Here is a 26,373-nt window from a genome sequence, read left to right as displayed (position 1 = left end):
AACATAGTCACTTGCATTTTAGAGTTGCTTCTGTGTTTAAGGTTGTTTTGGTGACCCAGTTTGGGCTTAGCTGCACCCATTAGATAGATTGCTTGAACACATTGCACTGAGGCCTGATAGCTGCATAACAAGCCCAGATTATCCGTCCTCCACCTTCCTAATCAGCTGATATGAGGCGTTTATGCAAATATCTCTATTTTAAACCAAACCTGGTGATGTTGATTATGATCAAAGGCAGACATTGCTGCAGTATTGGGCCTGATTCAGATGCATCTTGGCAAACCAGAGTCCCATCGACATTTCCTTAATAACAGCAGATCCTTTCTTCTTTAACATCAAGATTTCATGGTAAAAATACAAGTCACAAAATCCACCTTAAGTTTGTTTGAAGATGTTTATTTTCAATAAATATCTCAATAAAATGTAACAATACCTCACACACTTGGAAACAGCTCATATTTGCAGCTTATGGACAACAAAAAATAGAAATAAGACCTTTTAATATAATTTAGTGCATACATTTACTCCCCAAAAGGATTTATTGTATTCTTTGATATTAGTTATAATCCCCTGAGCCATGAGAATAAGTTTGAAAGTAAAAAAAAAACTGTTCAAAAGTGTCTGGTGAATGGAAGGATTCAACTTAAAATATAATTTGCAGCAAAGAAATAAAACACATCTACTTTCCACACCCTTAAACATTAAAAGCAGTTTCCCTTCACCTCTCCGCACAGCCCTTCATGTGGTCGGCTCTATCCGGTGAGCTCAGAGCTTCAGCAAAGGCCACCCAGCTGCATGGATCCATTTTCTACACTGCAAACATGGGAGGGTTTTTGGAGCATTTTTTTGGAGCATTTTATTTTTTTATACATATTTTTCATCTAAAAATCCAGGCAGCTCAGGTAGACCCCAAGAAAACGTTTTTGTTTTTTTTTATGCTGTGGTCACAAAACTTTTTAAATGACAGCAATGCTTCACATTTCCTATAGAAACACAAAAACACAACTTGTTTTTATACACAACACATTGTTCATATAACAAAATATCAACACAATTGCTTTTAAGTGCAACATTCAGAGACAAGATCATCTCAATGTCTCCGCATAGAGGGTTCCCCGGTCTGGATATCGTCCAACTGGGAAGATATTCCTGTTAGGCTTCTCAGAGGGAAGCCACCTCAGATCCTCATAGATCTTCTAGAGGAACATCTGTTCACTTTCCTGCAGCTGCCTGCTGGTCCTTTACAACTTCTCCTATTTGTTGGATTTCATTAGTCCAGGTAGGGTAAGTTCATACCTTAAAGAGAAGGGAAGTAAAACACATTTGAGATTATGATTATTCTGTCTCCCAAAGGACAAACTTAATTCTTCTTCATTCTGCACACAAGAGGGCAGTAAAGTTAAAAGTTTTCCAAATGAATCACTACAGTTTCACTGGAAGACTTTAAAGTAGCAGGCTTTGAATGGAGCAGAGGGGTTTTCTGTCATGCTGGTGAAGATTCTCAGTCATCCAGGTCATAGATATATAAAAAAAAAAAGTAAATTAACAACATTCTTCTTTCTTTCATCTTTTCTCTTTTTCTTCTTCTGTTTTTCTGCACTATCTACATTGCAGTTTCCATATAAACTGTAAAACTCCCTGCATAATTATAATAAAGCAATTTATATGCATGAAACAAGTGGAGCAGTATGGCAGTTGTCATACCGTTACACTTGTGAAAGTAAAATCTGTTGGGCTCTTTTTGGCATCAAGACAATTATTCTTACTGCCACATTGCCAGACAGGACACTGTTAAAAAAAAAAAAAAAAAAAAACATTCCACTGGGCTCTGTTTTCAACGTTGAAGACATTTCGCTTCCCATCCAGGAAGCTTTTTCAATTAAAAATGTCAGAAATAGCGTCGAGTTCCAGGTTTTATACAGTAGCCAAACACAACCTTGTTGTTGTTTTGTAAAAATGCAAATTAAAACTGACGATTTTTGCCATAATATCTAATTATCTTACTTTAAGGGTAAAAATGCTCATTTCATTGGCAGAAAATTTTATTTTCCTACTCATATTAAGGGTAAATACATTTATTTTAGGACATTTTTACTCATTTTCAGAGCCTTTTTGCATTGTAGGCAAACAGCCACCATAGCGTTTTTGCATCCCCCCCAGTGCTAGTCACAGTGTATGTTATTGGGTACAGTTATAACTGCTGTTACAAAATATAATTTACCTTCATTTCTATTTATTTAGTAACATTTACCATTTTAATTTGGCATCTCTTTGAATGAAAAAACACGCACAAAATGTATTTTTTTTATGTACATGTATATCAACTCAGGCTTCAAGGGGTTAAAGAAGTAGGAGGACCTAATTTTACTCAACGCCACATTGAGTCATAACAACCCCTTAATTTAGTAATTTTTTAGATAATCTACCCACCTTTTTTAAATCATGGAACTATTTTTAGGCTATGCCATTTTCATTTATTAAACTAAATATTTATTTAAATGGTGGGATTTCTGCTTTTTAGGGGAAAAACCATCTGGGTTGCTGTTAAACCTTTTCAGTTTCAGGTCATTTTAGAGAGACCTGTGTGAGTAACTAGTGGTGTGAAATCTAGACCTCTTACCAATCGGAGACTCCTTTTATTAGATCCATCTGTGAGATATCCAACATCACCTGGTAACAAAAACAATTTGGGAAAATTGAATTAGAATTTAAGATAAAGATATGTGAGATTTATCATTTAAATCATTTTAAAAGGGTGTTTCCACACCTTAAGAACGTCTCTACCTACCATGCCTATGTCCTTTCTCTGCCTCGTATGGAACATCTTGTTATTTTTTACAGAAATATCCAGCTTCCTGGTCTTTGCTTCTTCAAGTGACACATCAAACTCAAACCTGCAGAAGAAGAAGAGAAGAAGAAACATAAAACAAAGTGCTGGTGACGATTCTGAGTCCTCCAGATCATGGTAATTCCAAAAAAAAGTTAAAAAACAAGTTTCCAAGTTTGAAGATGTTTCAACCCGACCCCTTTACAGCGGTAAAAAAGACCTCGCCTATTCAACCAGGCCAACAATTCCCTTAACGACCCCCTTAGAGACATAGGCCGTTTCTCAATATGTGTGCTTGTGCGTTCTCGTTTACTCGTGAAACGTCATCATCCTCAGCCCTAGTTCTATTCCAATTCACAAGAACAAGAAGACAGAGAACAGACAAAGTCCCCAGATGTTGTTCTCGCCCCTCCCTCTTTACCCAGCATGCATCAGAGGAGACTTATCCGCTCTTCAGAGTGACAGCCGTCCCAGCATGCAGTGTGGTATCAGCAGCTTCCAGGTCAGCGCTCACAGAGCTTAGAGTATTAAGTTAATAGTTCTCTTTTCTGTTGCTGTTGTTCAATAAAAGTACATTTAAGGATAATTTGAGGGGGGAACATTATGCTTTTAAGCTTCAGCCCATTTACCGATTTACTGTGTAATTTAAAAAAAAAATTCCAAAGTTGAGAGGAGCTCCGAAGGCATAGCCTTGTGTGAAGTACCGCTGGCTCTGATGGCGAGTTTTTCATTTTATTTGGCAAAATGTTCATTTGCTTTGTGTTTATCTGACTATGTTCATTATTATTCCACCAACAAATGAAAAAAGTAAGAATAATTATCTAGAGATTATTAATAATAGGAGGTGAAAAGCAGCTCCAGACGAGCTGAGCGTTTGGTGATGTCATCAGTACGCTTCTGTTCCAATTGAATCATATTTATGCTGCTTGCTCCAGTTCTCCCAGAGTCCGTACTAGGGGTGTAAATAATAATCGTTTTGTATCGATGCATCGATCCAAAAGCCGACGATCCGATGCATCGACACGTCCGCAAGAAAATCGATTCATGTTTTTCTCTTCCTCCGGTCTATTTTTATCCATTTGCTCCTGGACGTAATTCTCCCTCCCGTGCTGCGGTGGCGCTAAACCTATTTTGCCCTCCTACCTCGCTTCCTGGTTATACTCTTACAGCAGTGTGTTGCAGTGAGCTTGATGCAGACATTTTTAAATTATGCTCAATATTGAAGCGTGGTCTGCGCTACACACTGTGGGTCTAGATACGGCCGAGGCGGCGAGGAAGTGGGGGCGAGTTTAGTCCGACGACGGAGGGACATGAGGGCCAAAAAGAGCGGAGATCCAGGTGGAAAAAGGATCCCAGCGTTCTCGCGCACCTCGATCTTCTAGCGGGTCAAACTTCACGAGTTGTTTTCCGCAATTTCGGTCATAAAAACAAAACAAGCCGGCCTCCTGTCTGCGGTCAGCTACAATTTGGGAGAGGAGCAGCGGAGCATCTGTGGAGGGGGCGGGGGCGACTGGAGCCGAGGTATTGCATTGCACTCATTGCACTGATTTTGTGCAGTATTTTTTGATGCAAGGCCTTTCAGAATCTATAACGGAGGGGCAGTATTATTTTTCAGTGAATGAGGTTTTAATAGGAATAGGTGGAGTAAAACATTTCTATTTCTGTTATTTGCTGTTGTTTCTAACCAGTTAATAGAATCGAATCGCATCGTGGTGTATTCTTGAGTATCGAAAATAATCGAATCGTTGGGTCAGGAAATCGATACTGTATCGAATCGCCATGATGGGTTTGATTTACACCCCTAGTCCGTACTATCCTGTGTTCTTCTAAAGAAAAGATATATATCCTCCTCCTCGTCACATTCAGTGCTTTTGCTGCTGGCTACTGCAGTCATGCGGTCAAACTTGTTGAAAAAAATCTCACTTTAATCAAATAAATGTTATTTTACTAATTTTATAACCCAACATTTTTAATTGACGTTATGAGCAAACTGGAACGGAGCGAAATCCTCGCTCCGGCCTTTGAATTGAAAACCGCTCTGCGCCCCACCATATTTCTTTCTCCCCGCTCCACCGCTCGCTCCGCTCACATGCTCTGATAGACAGGTATGGGACAATGCAGGCTAACAAAAGAAACCAAACGACCCCCATTCCAAAGAGATGGATCCGTTTCAATTTGCATGTTTCTAAGCCAAGACAAGGGTTTGTTGTTCTACTGTATAAAGCTTCAAACTCAACGCTATTCCTGAAATTTGGAATTGAAAATGCTTCCTGGATGGGAAGCGAAACATCTTCAAACTCTGAAACAAAGTCCAGTGGATTGTTTTTTCACTTTTTTGTAAGAAACAAAGAGGATCTGTAAATGATTTTCACCCTTTGGGCGCATTAAAACATGCTTTACAGGATTCATCCAGCTGTCTTACTTTTCTTCAAAGACGGGATTGACCGTCCTTTTCCTGACGTGTGTCTTTTTGCGGTGTCTCCATGAGTGGTCTGGCAGTAGATACATGCGAACGTAGGAGTCTGTGCCATGGTCGCTGCAGAGAAACAGGTCCCTGCAGGAAAACATTGGATTTTTGCATTTCTGTAATTATGATGAATTTGAAAATAAGGCATGTTGCAACAAACCTGCAGGCGTGAACCAGGACTATAAGCTTGTTCCTCATGTTAGCATAGCGTACAGTCAGGTGGATTTCTCCAAATGTACCTTGATGGTTCCTTATAGCCCTAAAATAGTTTAAAAAAAATAGAGGAAGGGTTTACAGCTTTTAGCATTCCTCAGAAAAGAGCAAATGTTAAAGATCTTAGTACTTCAACTCACTCAGGATAGGAGGCTCCGTCTGAGAGGTCGAACCGCGACGAGGCGATGGAGTTATCCGACAGCAGGCTGTGGGAGTCGTAGCGACGCATGCTGGCGTTCGGGGACTTACTGGCTTCAGAAACCAGGAAGGAGCTCCGGCGCCGCTGAGCTGAAGAAGCCTCATTTGTTCTGTTGAGCTGATCCGCCGGCTGAGATTTGGCGGGGTCCCCAGGATGGGCAGCGGACACCGAGGCATTTCCGCCTGCTGACATCTGCTGGTTGACGTTCACGGGAGAACTTTCGGGGATCTTGGTTGGAGGTCGCTCCTCTGTAAGAATCTGCAAAAGGATACTGATGTTTAAGCAGATCCGATGATGTAAAAGATCTTTATACATTTAGGGACATGAAGTGCAGCATAAAAGCGGTAGGGCCGCCCACCCTGAGAGTGGCCTTCAGTTTGATCTGGCTGTTGGCTCCTGAGCGCTCAAGCGGGAAGCGTTGGTCTAGAGACATCTGGGAGTTTTCAGAGAGGCGATTGAGAGGCAAGTTGAAAACCCCGAGAACGGTCTTCTTCTCATGCTCTTTGACCTGAAACAAGCAAAGATGGAGTTACGGCTAAAATGGTGTTAGGTTCAAAAATGTAGGTTCGTAAGAGAGGAACTGAGTCCACACAGGAAAGAGATTCTCAACAGCTCCTGCAGGAGGGGAAAGAGCAAAACCCAACTTTCCAACTCTCTCTCGGAACCCTCTCCTGCAGTGCCCTTTTATAAACAGAACATAACACATGGTTACAAAACAGAGTATTCTTCTGACAGGACAATTGATCAGGTCATAAGACAGAATGCTTCACTGACTGAATCCCAAGACAGAGGGAAGCATCTCCTTCCCTCAATGTTTCATATGCACACACATTAATTTTATAATCATCATTGAATTAACCTAACAAATGGTTTAGATAAAGTCTGCTTCTACCACCTTACCGGAGCCAAGAATGTCTGATTCATTTGAGGATTTTAATTAATTGAATCAATTTGTTAATTTTCCAGGGTGAAAACCAGTCAGATTTTAGCTTGTCTACAAGCTTTATGCGTCCATCAACAAGCTTCTTTCATCATTCAGGCTGGATAGTAGCTATTACCTAATTGCCAAGGATTTTCTGCAATGAACCAGTTTAACAGACAATAAAGCAGACCATAATGCTGCCACCGCCATGCTAAACAGATTAGCTTATCAGATTTAACTAAAGCCTCCAAACATATTTCTTGCCAGGCGCCAAAACAGCTCAATCTTTCCCTCCACTGAACTTCAACCTTTTTTTCCATGTTTTTTTCCACTTAAAGTAAAACTGGTTTTACTGTGGAAATGTACCAGTTTATAGTCGGTTTTAACCTTGGAGGTTTCTGAAGAACCAGCTTTCTTTCCACTGAAAGTGGAAGTTTGGCTCGTTTTTCAGGACGTTGGCAAACATTAAGCTGAATTGATGGTTTTGGAATCTGCAGTAGCTTAGAAATTGCTCCAAAAGTTTTAATCTACTAATGTAAGACTGAGAAGAGTAAGAATTCCTCTTGCTTTTCAATTTACCTGTCAAACCGGAATTTCTGCTAAGAGAAGAAGGGTGTTACTTATGATGCCACAAAAGCTATCCAAACCAAGTAGGCCCTCTGTAATGTAATGTGATCAGCAGGTAATTTTAAAAGTAATAGTGGAGGATTATTCTTTTTTCGGGTGTGTTTCTCCTAATTGTCAATCATTGGGGTGATATGTTTAAGGCCGTCCTACGTGCTCATCCCCATTTTCACTTACCAGTGGTAAATCTGACATAGTGGAAGAATTGCAAATCTTCTTTTGGAAAGTAAGCTTGATTGAGCGATGCAAACAGCAACTTTTAAAAAGAGCGTGCACGAGGAGAAATGCGATCGTGCACGCTCACACGCGTTTAATAGGTGCTCCTTCGTGGGAGCGGTTACAGGGTTGTGCTTGTAAATTTTCAAAAATTTGTAAAAGTCCGCAACTATATCTAAGTGGAAAACGCCCACGCCTGATTAAAAAAAATGAGGTCTCTTAAACAGAAGCTGTTTGATATTGTTTAATGAGGAAGTTATGTCACCTAAAAAGCTGTTGCACCTCAGGGCTTCCTCACAGTCCTTTTTCTGGGAGCAAGTTATTTACTACTCTTAACTCAAACTGGGTAAAACCATAAAAAAAGGACTATAAAACAAGAGTAAAAAATAACAGAGTCTATTCCAGATCAGGTCGTTACAGGACAGAGAAAATGCTTGGAGCTTGCACAGCTGTGGGCTCAAAAATCACGTCTGCGAGCGTCCGGCAAAGATTGAGCCCCGAACAAGGTCCTCTCCTGCTTCTTATACCTCATGAGTCTATGTGTTGCACCAGGTGGATGCTTAGTTGTCCGTATCAGAAACTGATACGCCATCCATGCCCAAGGATTACAGATAGCTCTCCTCTATCAGTCCGGCTCCAAGATGTGCCCATATCCTATGTACTTTTAAAGACACGAAGGCTGTCCTGATTAGATGACCTCCGTACACACAGTGACATCCACCATGTGAAGGAAGGCCTTCTACTCTCTCTAATCCGGCTACCAAAGTAACAATGCAAATGATGTATAAAGCATAAACCTAACAATATCAAGACTGAAGTTAAATGACGTCTAAAGGTACCAGGCTTCTCAAACAGAAAGTTTGTTCTGTGCTTTTTGGCATTTTAGAGACTTGGGAACCATTATGAACAAATGGAGACATGAAACAGAGTTAATGAATCTCTGCAGCAGCTGCTCTTCATAAATCATTCTAAAAGAAAATCCACCATTCATCCAGGAGGTTACTGCCTCATGTTTTTTATGCACACAAAAAAAAAACACTTACTGCAAAATAATCCTCAGACATGCAAGATAAAAATGCTTGAATACTTAAAAAGTATGATTTCTATTATGAGCCATAAAACTATGATTATTTCTGAGACAAACATCTGTCTGATGGTTTAACATGGTGGTGGCAGTATGATGGTCTGGAGCTGCTTTGCTCCTTCATGAACAAGACTATAAGTGATATAAGCATGAATTCTGCTCTCCAGCCAAATGTCTAACCATCAGTTTATCTCTATAAGATGAATATTTATGTTACGACTAAAAAGTGGTAAAATTATTCACAGAATATGAGTAAATCCACTGATTGAGCAGCCAGGGGAAAATTACGACTAAAATCTGAGTAAGGCGCTGTAGCATGACGTTAAACTGATCATTTTTAAAGGACAGATCTTCAGTTTTTTTTTGCTCCTGCAAAGAAGGGTGACCAAAGTTTCCTTCATATTGTGAAAGGCAGTCCGTCATTTATCAAAAGTACTTTTAGGGAAGTAAAAAGGAGATTTTAATACATTTTTTTATATTTTTTTTAATAGGGAAATCACAAGAAACGAGTAGGTTTTGAGGACAATTTCATGTATCACATGGGTGACTTTTTCAGGTTATTTTAATTGCTAGGGCATCACTGTACCATTCAAATGCGTTTTAAAATCTGAAACATAAAAGTTTTGCTAGAAAACATAAAGAAACATGTAAGACTGTCATTTTTTAATGCAGACTGGAAGCAACACTACACTCTATCACAGCTTTTCTAGTTTTTTGTTGAAACGTCAAATGAACGACATGCTCTGGTTTCAGTTGGACCTCAGACAGAGTTCACATCATAACAAGGGTTCTAATAAAATGTCTGACAGGTTAATGTGTGTGTGTGTGTGTGTGTGTGTGTGTGTGTGTGTGTGTGTGTGTATCCTGACCTGAACTACCAGCTGCTGAGTTTCTATGTTGTGTACGAAGAAAGTGAAGCCCTGCTCCCACACCGGGTCTTTACTCATAAAGGCAACCTGTAAATAAAAGAGATGACAGGGAGGAAAATAGTTACCATGTGGTGATACAGATGATTTAAAGACAGTGGGGGCGGGGGGATTATTACCTTGCTTTTCTGAACATCTTTATCAAGGGTAAATTCCACATAGGAGCTGGGACCCACATTTTTCTTTGTAAGCTGAAAAAAAAGAGCATAGATGAAGCATGTGTGTTTGCATGATGGGGTTAATTTTCTGTCTTTTACACTGGAAAAGAATCAAAATTTAGATAAGTCATTTTTTTTTCTTAAAATAAGTGCATATTTTCTTGTCTTGAGGAGGTAAAAGAGACATTTTGCCATTTATCTACATATCTTATCTACATATCTTATGTTAAGAGTAAAAATACTAATTCTATTGAGAAAATATCTCATTTAACCACTCAAATTAAGGATAAATACACTTAATTTAAGAAATTTTTTACTTATTTCAAGATTGTTTCTTGCCTGAAAATGATCTACCTGTGTGTCCTTTCTGTAACAAATATGCCTGTGAGTTAACTGTTAAAACTGGGGTCTGAGGTGATGAACCATGTTGGAAAGCTTTTATGTTTATCTCTGGATCTGAACTAGATTCCCGTGTGCAAAACAGACACGCCTCACAACACGGAACATGTGACACACATAATTACTCTGTGAATCATCCCCCATTATACTGCTGTAGGTTCAACATTCCAGCAAAATCACATCCAGGAGGAAATCTGCTTTTCTGTGTTAAGACTTTTAGAGTTCCTTGCCAGGTGATGTCCAGCAGAGGGCGCTCTGCAGTTTCTGTTGGCAGATCAGCTCAATAATGATCAGATAGGTGAGTAGTAACTGGTTATATTTACTCAGTAAATGTCTCCTTTAGTTCATATTTAAAAACTGTTTATTAGCAGTTTTACTGTATTGTAATTTTTATTTTACTTTGAGTATAAATATGATGAAGTATTATCTCTCTAAAGAGTAAAATTTCTTTCTATTCTACTCATTGTCACTTTAAAGAAGAACAAGTTTGTTTTAAACAGCGATGACACGCCTATAGTTAATAATGTTAAAGTAATATTTCATTTTTTGACTCAGGCTTCATTTAGAGGTCAAGTAAAAATACACTTAATAATATATTTTATCATGTTACTGGAAGTAAATTACCCTATTCTAACATTTAATTAATGAGCTTTATAATGGGAAACAGATTAAAGACAGTTTCCTTCTACTCAAATTATTATTGGGTACCTATTGCTTGTTATATATTTATTTTTTTATCTTATTCTATGAAACACCAGCATTTGCTTATCAATTATTTTTGATTTATTTTACAGTATTGTTTAAATATTTATTCAAGTACAGCAGCTACTCAGTATTTAATTGTTGTTTTTACTAAATATTTTTTCTACTCTGAGTCATAACCTTGTGTATTATATACATACAATTATTTTAAATTGTCTTAAAATTCATTTTTTAAATCATTCTTATGAGATATACAGTACATTTAGGGATCTCACAAATTGAAATATTTATTTAAAAAATTAGTCCAATATCAGTAACAATAATAATAATAATATTTGCATATAGCAACCTTTATTTAAAATCTCAGACATTAACATGCAGATAGAAACAGTTAAAAAAGTATGTAACGCACTGCTTAGTAATAAATGGATCAGCTGTTCTCATGATTACTGTTGTTGATTTATAGTCTCTGTTTAAGGAATATCACTTGATTAAGCACTTTTTATAGCATCCTACACACTTATGTCAAAATTCAAAATATAATATAAAGTCAGCATGCAGTTTACAGTTTCTATATAGACTTAGATTTCCTTTATTGTCATTGCACACAAAAACACAAGGTGAATCTTGACAACGAAATGTCGATTACTTGGCTACCAGTGTAACTAAGACCTTAGAACTAAGACCTTATTCCTGCACAATAAATATGATTTCTATAACTAAGAGCAGGGTATAAAAGTAAATATAAATACATATATATTGCACTGAGTTATTGAAGAAGTAACCTCAATCCAGTAAATCACTGAATCAGGAGACAGCTTGAAACAGACTGAAACTGATCAGCTGAACTCTTTAGATCAGCTGGAAACAAAAAGTCCTGATTAAATGCCGGACAAACAGGAAAAACCAGACGTGCTTGACGGCAGGAACTCGGAACATTGACATGGAAACTATCCGATCTGACCAAGTTCTTTGGTCTGCAGATCAGAACCACGAGACTGAATCCCATTTCTAGCGTTAACCCGGCCATTAGTATTTTCCTTCCTCCTTCAGAAGTACTTCAAGTAATCCGGAGGTGCGGCCCTCCTCTTACAAGCATGACTAGTCCTCTCTATATTTTATTGGGTGTTTGCAAAAGGAGCTACAAAGCAAACCAACCAAACAAGTAGGGAGACCAACAACATGGGTAACCATGGCAACATATACAGAAATATCACAGAAAGTATTGCTATGAAAGGAAGACAGAGTTGTCTTCAAAAAAGATTAAGATTTTATCTCTAGACTCAGACTGCACCAGATACCTGAGAGCAAACAAGCAGAGTGTTAAACGGGAAAAAAAAAACATATATATTAAAAAATGCTTTTGCTGCAAATGTTTGCTGGGGAAGTTTCAAACCAGTCCTGTTGTTTTCCTTAATTTACAGAATAAGTAAAATATATAATGTATGGGAACGGGTGCTGTCAAAGTTGAAGGGAAAAATAAAAACACACAGAAAGACAAAATAAAACAGATTTCTTACCCTTGCCTCTCTGCCATGTTTCCCATGTTTCTGATTGGATGCTAACTCACTGTGGTCCTTCTGCAGACACATAAAAAAATAAACTCTTCTAATTGTCATCAACCGGCGACAAAATGAACAGAAATCGTCCGAGGCCTCTTACTGGAAGGTTGCTGCCGCTGTCCAGGTATATCGCAAGCATAGCACAGGACAGGCCGCTGTTGGTCTGAAAGAAAAACAGGATATTATTCACAAGACCCGAAGCTGCTGGAAGCCAAATTACAGGTGGAAGGTTAGGATTTTTACGGAAGGTCTAAGATCCCTGCAAGGCTCAGAGCTCAGGGCGAGCCACTGCAGCTTCAGATGAATCTCTCCACTAGTAGCGCCTTCCAAGGTAAACCACTACAAGAGAAAAAGACTAATAGTTAAACGGCACCAAGAATGTGTTTTGATCATTACTGATTTCATTCAGAAATGTTCATTGAAAGCTTACCTGGTCCATTTCTTTCTCCCTCTTTATTTCTCCCAAATCCATGTTATAACTTAGGGAAAGAAAAATAATGTGATAAAGATGGAACTTGTTTCAATAAAAATGTCTGTATATTTATATATCTATATACATTTATATGTAATTTATTTATTTCCAAAGACATGAAACACATGATTATCGAAAAAAAAATGCAATATAGGTGAAGCAAATAAGTGTGTTTGATTGGATTTGAGCAGGTAAGGCAATTTGCCAATGGAATAAAATGTTTCATGTTTGAAATAAGAAACAACGCCGTAACTTATTACAAGTTTATTACAGCTAAGTATCTTATTCTAAGAGACAAAATGCTCATTCTTTAGGCATATTATCTAGTTTACCTGGGCAAATTAACGGCAAATACACTTATTTTTTAAATCTGTTTTTGCTTAAGCTCATGTTTTCGGTATATAAAAACCACATTCCTGTGCAGGTGTGGGACACAAATGGCCGTAAATCTCCAACTTTACAAAAACTTTTCTTTTTATTTGTTCTGTTGTTGTTAGATTGGTGCTAACCTTCCTAGAAAATCGTCTTTATCTCTGTCTTCATCGTACAGCTCCACCTCCAGCTCCTGTCCGGGCGCCTCATGAACGACAAACTGCACAAAGAAAATATTTTTCAGTCTTTATTGTTTGAGATTAGACAATGATTAAAAGGATTATGATTTCTGCCGGATATCAGGTCAATTCAAAAAGATATTACTGCAATCTAGAAATGCACAAATTTGAGTTTGGGTGACCATCTAACTGGGGCAGATTTATCATTAGGCAAAAATAGGCATTCGCCTAGGGCCCCAAGTTCCTGGGTGCCCCATAAAACTCTAATAAATCATAAATCCTTTCGCTAAAATGCCATCAGAACACTTATAATATTAAATTATATTTAATATTATAAATATACCCCCCCCCCCCCCCCTTCAGTGTCAACCACATTGGATCAGTCCATTTGCTGCAAATGTTCAAAAGGTCCAAACAGACAGCAGCAAACCATTTGAAAACAAACGGTGCGAAGAGCAGTGTTGCCAACTTAGGGACTTTCTTGCTATATTTAGCGACTTTACAGACCCCTCTAGTACTTTAATTTCCAAAAAAGCGCCTTGTGCCAAACCGATTTTTTTCTGCAACTGGAGACTTTGGGAACAACATCTAAAAGCAGCGAACTCTGCTCTCCAGAGCAAGTAGATTGGTAACCCGCCTCCTGCTCTCCTCTATCTTGTCTGCTGTCATGATTCATGCAGCTATTATTTCATCCAAATGAAAAATGGAGAACAGATAAGCAGATCATGGCTTGTCTACAGAGAAAAGAAGGACTGGGTTATTTACTTTTGCCTTTTTGGAAACACAGGAAGGACCAATCAGCTAAGTGAGCTTAGTGCTTGGAAAAAATCTTTCATCCTTTTGAGACAGCATGAAAAGTCAGCTGAGTACAAAACATAGAGAGGAAAACAACAAGAGACAAAACCTAGAACAAATAATGGATGTCTATTCTATTAAAATTTCTGTATCTGTATAATGGGTCTGGTTTATGTGTACTCTTCTTAATTCAGGGGCCCCATGCCTGTCTTTGCCTAGGGCCCCAAATTTCCTATCTAGCACTTAAATTACTTAAATTGAAAAATTTGCTCCTTAAACTAGACAGCCAGAAGATCCACATTTTAAAAAGGCACCAAAAAACTTACTGGAGAATTTCAGCTATATTAAGTTAGGGTTATAATTAAGGATTGATACCTGATGTTCCCATTATGGCTGATAACCGATATTGCCAATACATATTTCCCAACCATTCAGAGATCATAAAAAATGGACCACATAGCTGACATCACCTCCCTGCTTCAGTCAAACACATATCATCCTGATCTGCATCACAATCACTGCAACACAACATGACCTACTCTCTCCTCCTGAGCAGTGGTGGACGAAGTACTCAACATTAGTACTTGAAGTATTGATACTCATAGTCAAATCTTAACTACAATTAAAAGTTAATCAGTCAAACATCTACTCAGGTTAAAGTACTCACTTGCAAAATGCTTAAATATTCAAAAATACAATTGAAATGTTCTAATATCCGTACCTTTATGTATAATATTCAGATTAATTTTAAAGAACCTTGTAACTTTCTGAAACGACCTGATGTACTGATGCATAGAAACACCTGCTACAGATTCTACACCCCCTTTGAAGAACTTGAAATGCTGAAGGAAAGCTAAATTTTGATTATTATTAGTTATGTAAAACAAAGTACCGTAATGATTCTTCTCACACTTTTACTATGGAATAGAGGTTTACAGGTGAATCTATTACCACAAAGGAACCGCAACTCTGATCTAAGAACTCCTCCTACTAAACAACTTGGTCACATGACAACAACGTGACCAAGTAAAATGTATAATTTTCAGACCTAATAGCTGCTATCTTGCATATTGAAATTGCATTTGAAGAAAGAAAAACAACAACAGCGGATTACAAAGCTAAATTGACGGAACAAATAATTGGCAGCTTCCTGGAAATGGAGTGGAGTAGAAAGTACAATATTTGACTAGGAGATGTAATGGACTGAAAGTTATAAGTACCCCCCTGCAAAAAAATACTCAAGTAAAGAAAAGATACTCGAAAAAAATTAACTTCAGTACAGTAATCAAGTAAATGTACTCTGTTACTTTCCACCACTGCTCCTTAGACAAAAACAGCATGATGATCATCTAAGAGGAGCGATAAAAAAAATACACCTGCTGGGCTTTTGGCTTTACAAAGAATAGCCAAGCTTGACATACTTTTCTCTGACAGTACATCAAAAATCAGAAGAGTACATCTTTGTACTAATGTTTTCTGATGATTGTATAATTAGATCAGCCCATTCTCTAATAGAAAAAATAATGGTACCTGGTACCTCCCACTGAAAATAGTTTAAAAACACGCCTAAAGATGATCAGGTTTATTTAAGATCAGGGGTGCTAAAGTCCAGTCCTCAAGAGCTACTATCCTGCAACTTTTTGATGCACCCCATTTTTAACACACCTGACTCAAATGAGTGGCCACTTGCCATGCCACTGCTGGGATAAATGAGGGGATTGAGCCATTCGATTCAGGTGTCTTAGAGAAGAGATGCATCTAAAAGTTACAGGATGTTAGTTCTTGAGGACTGGACTTGAGCATCCCTGTGTTAGATATATAAAGCAATGAGAAATGTCTTAAAAATGACAGAAATCTGCAGAAGTGAGTAAAGGCTTTCATTACCTCATAAACTTCATTCCATCTCGGGTGCAGATTTTCTTTGATGGTCTTGGTTTTGAAATGTCGGTTTCCCACTCTGACCGTGGCGTAAGGGTCCGACTTGCCTTTCACTAAGCCCATCATGTAGGTGTCCTTGGCCATCAGGTCTCTGGCCTCCAACACATGGACCCGGACCACGCCCTGAAGAGGACAGCAGCTGGCAGGTTATTTGGGAATCGCTTTGTTCAAAGTGTGAGTGGCTCTTCTACATCAGACCTACCCGAGGCAGAGGAAACCTCATCTGATCAACTTTGACTTGGTCAATCAGGGGAAAACACATGCGGTTTGGCAAGACTATGATGGACGCAATGATGTCCATAATGGTATCTTCAGACAGAGAGCTGCAAAGAGGAAAGATCAGGTTAAAGAGGAAGATTAAACCTCAACAGGTTGGGGCAGGGAGGGTGTTAGGAGACTACAGTCGGACCTAAAGCCTGGACTGTCCAACAGATTGGTCATGCCGGTCCAGTTGATCTGCAGAGTCTGAGGAGAGACACAACATGAGCTCATTCATAGATCCAACCACACCTGCTACCTTATGAGTCAGATAGATGTTAGTGTGGACTTACAGGGCAGCGAATGAAAAAGAGAGTGACTCCTCCCACCAGCGGCGCCTGGCCAACCAGGGGCTCTAGAATGACTCTGAGCATTCCTTGGAACTAGAAGATATGAGCAGAGTTTACAGCAGTTGTCTACAGAAACAGCAGAGAGGGGATTCATCACCAGCGCCCCACCTGTAACCCTTTAACGCCCACAGTGATGGCTTTATTCACATCTGCATCGATGTCCACGTCACTGTCATAACTGTGGAGGAAACGGCCGCCGGTCAGTCCTCATTGAGAACAGAGCAAAGCATGTCTTAGTGTGTTCAACTGACTTTATGTTCATATCCAGGATCACCTCCCTCTGGTCCACTTCATGGGTGTACGATCTAATCCCAGTGATCTTTGGAGCCTGAAATACATTAAGAAGGAGCAGGTAGGAGGGAAGGGGGTAAGACAGAAAACTGGTAGAAGCTCACTCCAAGACATCCAAGCAACTTGGGTAATGTCTTATAAAGGCAAAGTACACCCTCCAAGTTTTAGGGTTTACGACGTGAGGAAATCTTAACATAATTCCGCTTTTATGCTCACAAGAAAGTTTTTTTCTTTTGCTTCTTTAGCTCTTTTCTGCCCTGTTGACCCTATAGCCTGGTTTGTGCTCAGAAACCAGGTCGTCAACGCAGATATGTGTTAATCTGTTGGTTTGCCCCCGAAGCCAAAACACACAGCGCCATGGCTACGGCTAACTAGCTCGTCAAACAGACACATGGACACTAGGTCCTGATTGTCCCTCTTGCGTTGTGACGTGGAATAGAACACTTCATAATTGTGCATAAATCAAAAATATCTGCGTCATACCTGTGACAGGCTAACTGTCACACACTGATGCGGGAGTATGCAAAGCCCCTAAAGTCTTAGGGAAATGGCTGTTCCAACTGTTGCATTTTCGCTGCCAGTTCTGTTAGCTCTACGCCTGCCGAAGACACAGACGTCCATCCCCGTGAACACTGTGACGGAACTCTATCGGAAGGGAAATTATTCTTATTTCTTATTTCAACCGTTGCGTATATTAGCTGCGACACATTGATATATGATTGTCCGAATTTAGATGTGCAACCTGACGTATAACTAACTGGCCTGCATAAGATAATGAAGAAAAAAAACACAGATTTTAAGACAGTATTATTTTTAAATAGAAATTTTCTAACTTTTAGGACAATATGGTCTGATAAAGAGTACATTTGTATACATGTTTAATCCAGAATGATTTGACTTTTAAATATGACTTCCCTACGACTTTAAGTACTCCACACACCTGCCTTCTTTCTGTTTCCTGTAGCAACATGGCTCCACTTCATTCCCTCTCATTTTCACACCTTTCTCTTCTTGCTACAGCAAACCATCATTTCTTTTCATGGCAAACCTCCATCTCCCTAAATCTTCCTCTATTATAAAGCCATTATAATGTTGGACAGTAGACTTATTATGGCAGAATGTGGCTGGAATTTGGAGGCCCCATATATGTTCAACATGACATTTCACAGGTTAATTTCTTCGAAATATGTAATTTAATCCATTCATTTCCATAACGCCTCCCCTGCAATTACACTAAGACCTGTACGCACCCACATTTTAGAAGTGGGGGGAGTGGCAGCCTAGTGGTTATTGCGCTTGGAATCCTGAGGTTCTGAGTTTGAACCCCACTCCCACAGATTGCCAACCTGGGTCCTGAGCAAAAGGCGCCGCTAATGGCAGCCTACTGCTCCCCAATCGGATGGGTTAAATGCAGAGTTCATTTCGTTGCTCTGTACTTGTGACAGCGTAATGACAATAAAAGGCTGGAAAACATAAAACTCTACAAAGAGTATAACCACCTCTACAAGGCAATCAGATTGCTGCACCAGACAAAACAATGTTGGGATGTAAAGAATTCAGTAATAAAAGTTTGAACTTTAGGACAGCGGCCAATTTTTCCAGGAATGGATGTCCCAAATCCACCTAATGGTCAACCAAGGCAATGCTGAAAGAAATGAGGCTTTGGTGAACACGATGTGGATGCATAAAGAGTTCTAGAAGATTCAATGGAGAGATGAGACTCTTAGGCCGTAATGATCAGCATCATTTTTAGAGAACGCCAAAAATCACCCATCAACAGAAACATCCCGTATCAACTGTCAGGCACAGTGGTGGGAGGTTGATGATATGGGCTAATTAAGCAGCAGCAGAAATCTCAACACAACAAAAAAAAAACATCTCCAGAGGAGGAACCTTGCGGGGAAAACTTAATGAAATGAAGCAACGATGGGGAAAAAAAAAAAAAGGTTCTGTGAATAAATATCTTGTTAGGGACCCTAAAACCAGAGAGGGTGCACTGGCTTTATACCTTCACTTTATGCTTTTTTTTTTTTTATTTAAAACAGAAAATCAGATGAAGAAGTAAATAAACAGCGAAACATTGAACAAACCGACTCACTTTGTGTCCAAGGTGAATCTTGGTAAAAGTGAACATTTTGAGCGCAGAGTTGCACATCCTGACCGTCTGCTGGATATTGTCTTTCAGAAGTTTCTCTATGTACATCCCAACGAAGGGCCAAGCTTGCTCCAACACCTGAACATGCAGCCAAACCCAAAAAGACAATGAATCAGCATCCTGATCAAACAGGTTCTTCTAAAATGAGCTCAACTTAAGAACCAAACACATGGTTAGAGAAACATTGTGAGTTCATTCAATTTCTGTAACAGTATAGTAAAACAGGTTAACATCTTTTTCCCCGATTAAACAAAGAGATCGGTCTAAAATGAGTGCTACCTTGTTTGCTTGTTTTTTTTTTACATTATTTATAACTGCAAGCCCACCAGGCTGGAGCTGTGGTCTGATCATCTCTGCTGCAGAGCTGTTTAAAACTGATCTTTGTAAAGTTCTCTCAAAGTATTGGTGTCTTTAATAGGAAAATATTATCCTTAAAAGTAGAGATCGATTGATGAGGTGTTTTAAAGCCAATGCTTATATTAATTATTCTAACGAGGGCTGCAACAACGAATCGATAAAAATCGACTTTTAAAAGCGTTGGCAACGAATTTCATCATCGATTAGTTGTGTCGCGCGATTAATGCGTCATCCGCTTCCGTCGTCATCACATCCACTTGACTGAAACGGGGGAAGAAAAAAAAATACGGCAGCGCCGCAGGTGCAGTGTTGCCAACTCGGCGACTTTGTCGCTATATTTAGCGACTTTTCAGACCCCTCCAGCGACTATTTTCTCAAAAAAGCGACACCCCCATCCCAACCCCGTTCTCCCGCAGGAGTCCCTATCAGCGCTGCAGTCAGAGCCGCAGGATGTTTACCCTCAGCGTCCAGACTGCAAATCAAGCGCACATGCGCCGGGATTGACGGCGCAAATTGATCACAATAATTAAAACAGCCTGCGCTTTGTAAAGCGAAAAAAGTTGTAACATGCAACTTTTGTAAAAACAAATGAACATGGCACGAAAGCACTACTGTTATGATACAGCACCTGAAAAGAAAACACGTTGGAGCCGTCGATGGCAGTGAAGAGAGCTGATCAGCAGGATGAGCGACCATGTTTGTTTCATTTTAAAGTGGGGAAACGTAACGTTAGTTTCTCAGGTAGCTCATCTGATGCTTTCCTTACCGTGTTAGTAGGTTACAGACAGTGATAAGGTTGGCTACTTATTTTACTTTTAATTTCATTTGAATTAGCTTAAGCAGCGTTTATATTTTCTTTATAAATAAATTAACTTGGAAATTATGAGGGCAAGGCTTTTAAAGTTTAAATCTTCTGGCAAAGATAAAGTAAAGAAGATCCTGCAATTTATGGAAGTAAAGCAGAATAAAATCCAGCAAGATCAGTAATATGTCAATTAATTATCTGCCACATTCCCATGTAAACATCTGTCTTTGGAGGATGTGTTTTTTAGCACCCCTAGTTCTCTCATTTTTATTCCAAATACAATTTATAATTTGAATCACAGGGCTATTTTTATCTCTATGGTTCAGTATTTTCTCAAGTAGCAACTTTAACTGCTATACTTTCCTGTCTTAAAAGGCAGAACTCTTCTAGTCTAAAAAAACTCATTTGTTGAAATGGGGGGACCTATTGTTTGAACCCCTTAGGGGCTTTTAAAAAAAAAAAGCTTTTTTTGGCACTTTATGAAACAAAGTACCCTATATTTTGTGGATGTACAGCTAAATTTCTCATGTAAGTTTGCATAGTTTTAACACAAACATTCATTTTTCATATAGCACCAGTACAGTTAATGAGCAACCTGTACTTGTGTGCTTGTTTGTTCTGTCTAAAATGTTTATTTTGGAATAAAGAGGTAATATAAAAAAATATTTTTTGTCCGATTCATCGATTAATCGAAAAAATAATCAGCCGATGAATCGATTTTTAAAATAATCGTTAGTTGCAGCCCTAATTCTAACCAATCCCTGATTTGTGCTGCTAAATTTTATTTGATTCTTAAGGCCATGATAAAATGTCACAATGATAGTAAATATTATATAAGTTATATAAAAATATAAATATTGTTTCTAATTTTTAACAGAGAAAAGCTGATTAACTATCAAACAAAAAATAATAATGCAGGAAACGCCAATGCATGGACTCAAGATATGGCTGCTGAATGTGCTAATGAATCAGCAAATGCACATATGTATCAGTAACAATAATATTGAATGAAAGTATTGGCTTACGAACGTATCCGTCTATCTCTAGGCTTCCCTAAATTCAAAAAACTTTTATAAACTTATAGATTATAAACTAAATTTGACTGGCTTTTTACAGTTCATGTAGCTGAATTTGAAATCTTATATACAGTGGGGCAAAAAAGTATTTAGTCAGCCACCAATAGTGCAAGTTCTCCCACTCAAAAAGATGAGAGAGGCCGGTAATTTTCATCATAGATATACCTCAACTATGAGAGACAAAATCGGGAAAAAAATCCAGAAAATCACATTGTCTGATTTTTAAAGAATTTATTTGCAAAATATGGTGGAAAATAAGTATTTGGTCAGTTACAAACAAGCAAGACTTCTGGCTCTCACAGACCTGTAACTTCTTCTGTAAGAGGCTCCTCTGTCCTCCACTCGTTACCTTCATTAATGGCACCTCAAACAGTCACCTCAAACAACCTCAAACAGTCACACTCTAAACTCCACCATGGCCAAAACTAGAGAGCTGTCAAAGGACACCCGAAACAAAATTATAGACCTGCACCAGGCTGGGAAGTCTGAATCTGCAATAGGTAAACAGCTTGGTGTGAAGAAATCAACTGTGGGATCAATTATTAGGAAATGGAAAACATACAAGACCACTGATAATCTTCCTCGATCTGGGGCTCCACGCAAGATCTCACCCCGTGGGGTCAAAATGATCACAAGAACGGTGAGTAAAAATCCCACAACCACACGGGGGGACCTAGTGAATGACCTGCGGAGAGCTGGGACCAAAGTAACAAAGGCTACCATCAGTAACACTACGCCGCCAGGGACTCAAATCCTGCAGTGCCAGACGTGTCCCCCTGCTTAAGCCAGTACATGTCAAGGCCCGTCTCAAGTTTGCTAGAGAGCATTTGGATGATGACTGGGAGAATATCATATGGTCAGATGAAACCAAAATAGAACTTTTTGGTAAAAACTCTACTCGTCATGTTTGGAGGAGAGAGAATGCAGAGTTGCATCCAAAGAACACCATACCTACAGTGAAGCATGGGGGTGGAAACATCATGCTTTGGGGCTGTTTTTCTGCTAAGGGACCAGGACGACTGATCCGTGTGAAGGAAAGAATGAATGGGGCCATTTATCGTCAAATTTTGAGTGCAATTCAATGCAAGGGCATTGAAGATGAAACGTGGCTGGGTCTTTCAGCCTGACAATGATCCCAAACACACCGCCCGGGTAACGAAGGAGTGGCTTCATAAGAAGCATTTCAAGGTCCTGGAGTGGCCTAGCCAGTCTCCAGATCTCAACCCCATAGAAAATCTTTGGAGGGAGTTGAAAGTCCGTGTTGCCCAGCGACAGCCCCAGAACATCACTGCTCTAGAGGAGATCTGCATGGAGGAATGGGCCAAAATACCAGCAACAGTGTGTGAAAACCTTGTGAAGACTTACAGAAAACGTTTGATCTCTGTCATTGCCAACAAAGGGTATATAACAAAGTATTGAGATGAACTTTTGTTATTGACCAAATACTTATTTTCCACCATATTTTGCAAATAAATTCTTTAAAAATCAGACAATGGGATTTTCTGGATTTTTTTTTCTCATTTTGTCTCTCATAGTTGAGGTATATCTATGATGAAAATTACCGGCCTATCTCATCTTTTTGAGTGGGAGAACTTGCACTATTGGTGGCTGACTAAATACTTTTTTGCCCCACTGTATGTTTGAAACAAAATAATAAAAACCAATAGGGCTGCGATTTTGCCGATACGATACGCAGGGGCAGATTAAGGAAATTTGGGGCCCTAGGCAAAGACAGGCATGGGGCCCCTGAATTAAGAATTAAGAAGACAACACATAAACCAGACCATTATACAGATACAGAAATTTTAATAGAATAGACATCCATTATTTGTTCTAGGTTTTGTCTCCTGTTGTTTTCCTCTCTATGTTTTGCACTCAGCTGACTTTTCATGCTGTCTCTAAAGGAATGAAAGATTCTTTCCAAGCACTAAGCTCACTTAGCTGACTTCCTGTGTTTCCAAAAAGGCTAAAGTAAATAATCCAGTCCTTCTTTTCACTGTAGACAAGCCGTGATCTGCTTATCTGTTCTCCATTTTTCATTTGGATGAAATAATAGCTGCATGAATCATGACAGCAGACAAGATAGAGGAGAGCAGGAGGTGGGGTTACCAATCTACTTGCTCTGGAGAGCAGAATTCGCTGCTTTTAGATGTTGTCTCCCAAGACTCCAGTAGCAGAAAAAAGTCGCTAGATTTGGCACTAGGTGCTTTTTGAAATAAAAGTGCAAGAGGGGTCTGAAAAGCGCTAAGTTGGCAACACAGCTCTTCGCACTTTTTGTTTTCAAATGGTTTGCTGCTGTCTGTTTGGACCTTTCTGAACATGACAGACACAGTACATGTTCAGCACAGTTGTTGAGACACACTTAATATTATAAGCGTTCTGATGAGATTTTGACAAAAGGATTTTTATCAAAAACATAAATAATGTGCACAAATAAGGAATAGTTATATTAACTATACATGTAAACAGTTTTACAGGGCCCCCAGGAACTTGGGGCTCTAAGCATCTGCCTAGTATTGCCTAATGGTAAATCCGCCCCTGACGATACGTATCACATAAGATTTATGCCGATATATGTCTAGATACATTACCAAAGACATTTTATTCCAATTATTTATAATAATGCATCTCTTAAAAACCTCATAAGATCTCTTGTTGCTCTGCTGCGGTGGTGCAGAGCAGCTAAATAATGGGCACTTGGGCACTGTGTTGCCATCTATTGACTGGAAGTTTAAAATATATATATATCCTCTAATAAATTAAATATCATCTGATGAAATATCACAATATTTGACTAAATAAACCCTTTCTTAATATGGCTGAAGCTAAATTGGCACAACTAATTTCTAAAAATAATGTTAAAGTAAACTGTAAAGGCAAAGATGAATCAGTTACAATTGGTAACAAAACAGTTACAGGTTTATCTGGCAGTGCATCCCATCAATATGAATTGATTTAGCATGATGTTTTCTGTACAGGGGCCAATGACAAGTTCTAAAAGGACACTGGCCCCTTAAGGCCCCTGTCTAGAACCGCACATGATTGAAGAAAAACAATTTGATTGAGACTGTACCTTGTTCACCCAATTAGCCTTCTCAACATCTGTGAAATGCACCTTTGGAAGAAACAAAGAGTTAGAAAGTTATATTAAAAATCATAACCTGCAAGTAAAACTGTCAAAATTAAAAACACTGCATGCATGATGAGGAAGCTACGGAAGAGGATTAGGGCCACTAATTTTTATTTCTAAATTTTATTTCAATTTAACATGGGAAAAAAGTCAGAATTCTGACTTTAATCTCAGAATTCTGACTAAATTCTGACAATAAAAAAGTCAGATTTCTGAGATTAAAGTCGGAATTCTGAGAAAAAGTCAGAATTCTGAGATTAAAGTCGGAATTCTGAGAAAAAGTCAGAATTCTGAGATTAAAGTCAGAATTCTAAGAAAAAAGTCAGAATTCTAAGAAAAAAGTCAGAATTCTAAGAAAAAAGTCAGAATTCTGACTTTTTCCCCATATTAAACTGATATAAAATTAAAAAATCAGTTAACTTTTTTTTTTTTTCCACTGGCCCTAATCCTCTTCCGTAGGAAGCAATGCTGGATTAAACCAAATAAATGTACGGATAGGAGCAGATAAAAAGGAAAATCTCTGTTAAGATAAATGTCCCAGATTTAAATTAAACTCATGACTCTCCACTCCAGATACTTCAGATTCTTTCATATTGAAGAAGAAGTGATTTCAGGTTTAAGGGTTTATAAGTCTCTTTGCAACATGAACACTGCAAACTAGAAAAGAGGTTTGGGATCATGTTCTGAAGCACAGCTGGAATGGGATCTACCCCTCTGACTAAAGTCCCCCCAAATTAAACCTGAATTCTGCAGGTCATCATCCTGTTGATGATTTTATTCTGCTACAATCAGAATATTGCAACCCACCAATAACAGCCAACAATGATAACACACATTCCTCTCACATTACAGCAAGTTTTTCTCTTCTCAAGTTACATGAGTCACTGCGTTTCTGGGTGTGGTGCAGTTAAATGTGCAGAGCTACAGGTCTGCTGCTGCAAACCTGGGCAACAAAAGGTGGGAGGGTCCGGCCCACTCTGGATGGTCATGCAAATTTGGAACAATGACACATTCATGGAGACCAAAGCTTGATGTTTGGGATGTTTTATAAAACTTTGCGCCAAACATGGCTGCCAACTTAGAGCAAAAGTGTGGAAGAAACATCATTCCTGACATTCTGGAAGTCTGGAATGTTGCTCCCAGCCAGGAAAGTTTCATCCATCTGCTGCTGACCCACACCAAAGCAAAGCCCCCCCAACATAAACACAGACATACCCAAGAAGCCATCTGTAAGGAACCCTTCAGCTCGGTGTTGATAATATGCTTCTCGTTGTCCACCAAATCCAAAGCGCCTCCGATCTGGACGTCCTTCCACTGCCGGTTCTTCTGCCACCAGGTGAACATGAACATGCAGAGCAGGACCCAGCTGATGCTGAAGCCCAGGTACCCGGTCAGGTAGACCGGGTAGAAGACCACCACAGCCCGGCCGAAGTAGATCAGGAACTCCATCAGAAAGCGGTTCACCGCGGATGGGCTCAGACGCTCAGTGCTGCCCGGGATAAAGCGGCTCTCCTGCGCGCCTGGATGCGTCTGTGCGGCGGATGCCATTTCAGCCACGTCCCGCTGAGCGGCTCTCTGCTCCAGAGGAAGCGCTCAGGCTGGAATCCTGAACAGATTTACGCGCTGGGTCTTATTCTGGATGACAGCGTGAAGTGTTGCCACAGGAGATCCACCCTCAGCCTGAAAACTTCCGTGTTTTTAACTGACGAAAAGCAGGTAGACACACCTTCGGCCAGACACACCTTCTGCCAGGGCTGGAAGAACCGGATTCCATTAAAAAAAGAAAAAAGGTTTAAATAACTTTGTTTAATCAAATTTATTTATTGTATTAAAACATATTTTTTTTGTTTCAGAAAAAAAATATTAATGTGAATCTGGTCTGAAAATGAGATGATT

At 39.1% G+C, this 26,373-nt stretch overlaps 1 protein-coding gene across 1 annotated transcript; it reads right to left on the bottom strand.

Annotated features, from left to right (window-relative positions):
- Positions 1-409: 409 nt before the first annotated feature.
- esyt3 (extended synaptotagmin-like protein 3) lies at positions 410-26,179 on the bottom strand. Its single transcript, XM_038282934.1, has 23 exons — positions 25,693-26,179; positions 24,421-24,462; positions 19,053-19,187; positions 16,915-16,991; positions 16,772-16,841; positions 16,607-16,696; positions 16,465-16,520; positions 16,258-16,378; positions 16,002-16,178; positions 13,281-13,363; positions 12,730-12,778; positions 12,543-12,638; positions 12,400-12,462; positions 12,258-12,317; positions 9,598-9,669; positions 9,422-9,508; positions 6,065-6,214; positions 5,648-5,964; positions 5,455-5,553; positions 5,250-5,381; positions 2,789-2,894; positions 2,621-2,670; positions 410-1,296 (listed from the first exon to the last, which is right to left on the bottom strand). The coding sequence occupies exons 1-23, from the start codon at positions 26,023-26,025 to the stop codon at positions 1,254-1,256; spliced, it is 2,508 nt and encodes an 835-aa protein (XP_038138862.1). The 5' UTR covers positions 26,026-26,179; the 3' UTR covers positions 410-1,253.
- Positions 26,180-26,373: the final 194 nt, after the last annotated feature.

Source organism: Cyprinodon tularosa, unplaced genomic scaffold (assembly GCF_016077235.1).
Source record: "Cyprinodon tularosa strain WSP-4 unplaced genomic scaffold, ASM1607723v1 ctg189, whole genome shotgun sequence".
NCBI lineage: Eukaryota > Metazoa > Chordata > Actinopteri > Cyprinodontiformes > Cyprinodontidae > Cyprinodon > Cyprinodon tularosa.
Note: the sequence above shows the minus strand (reverse complement) of the source record. Positions and strands in the feature narration are given on the sequence as shown.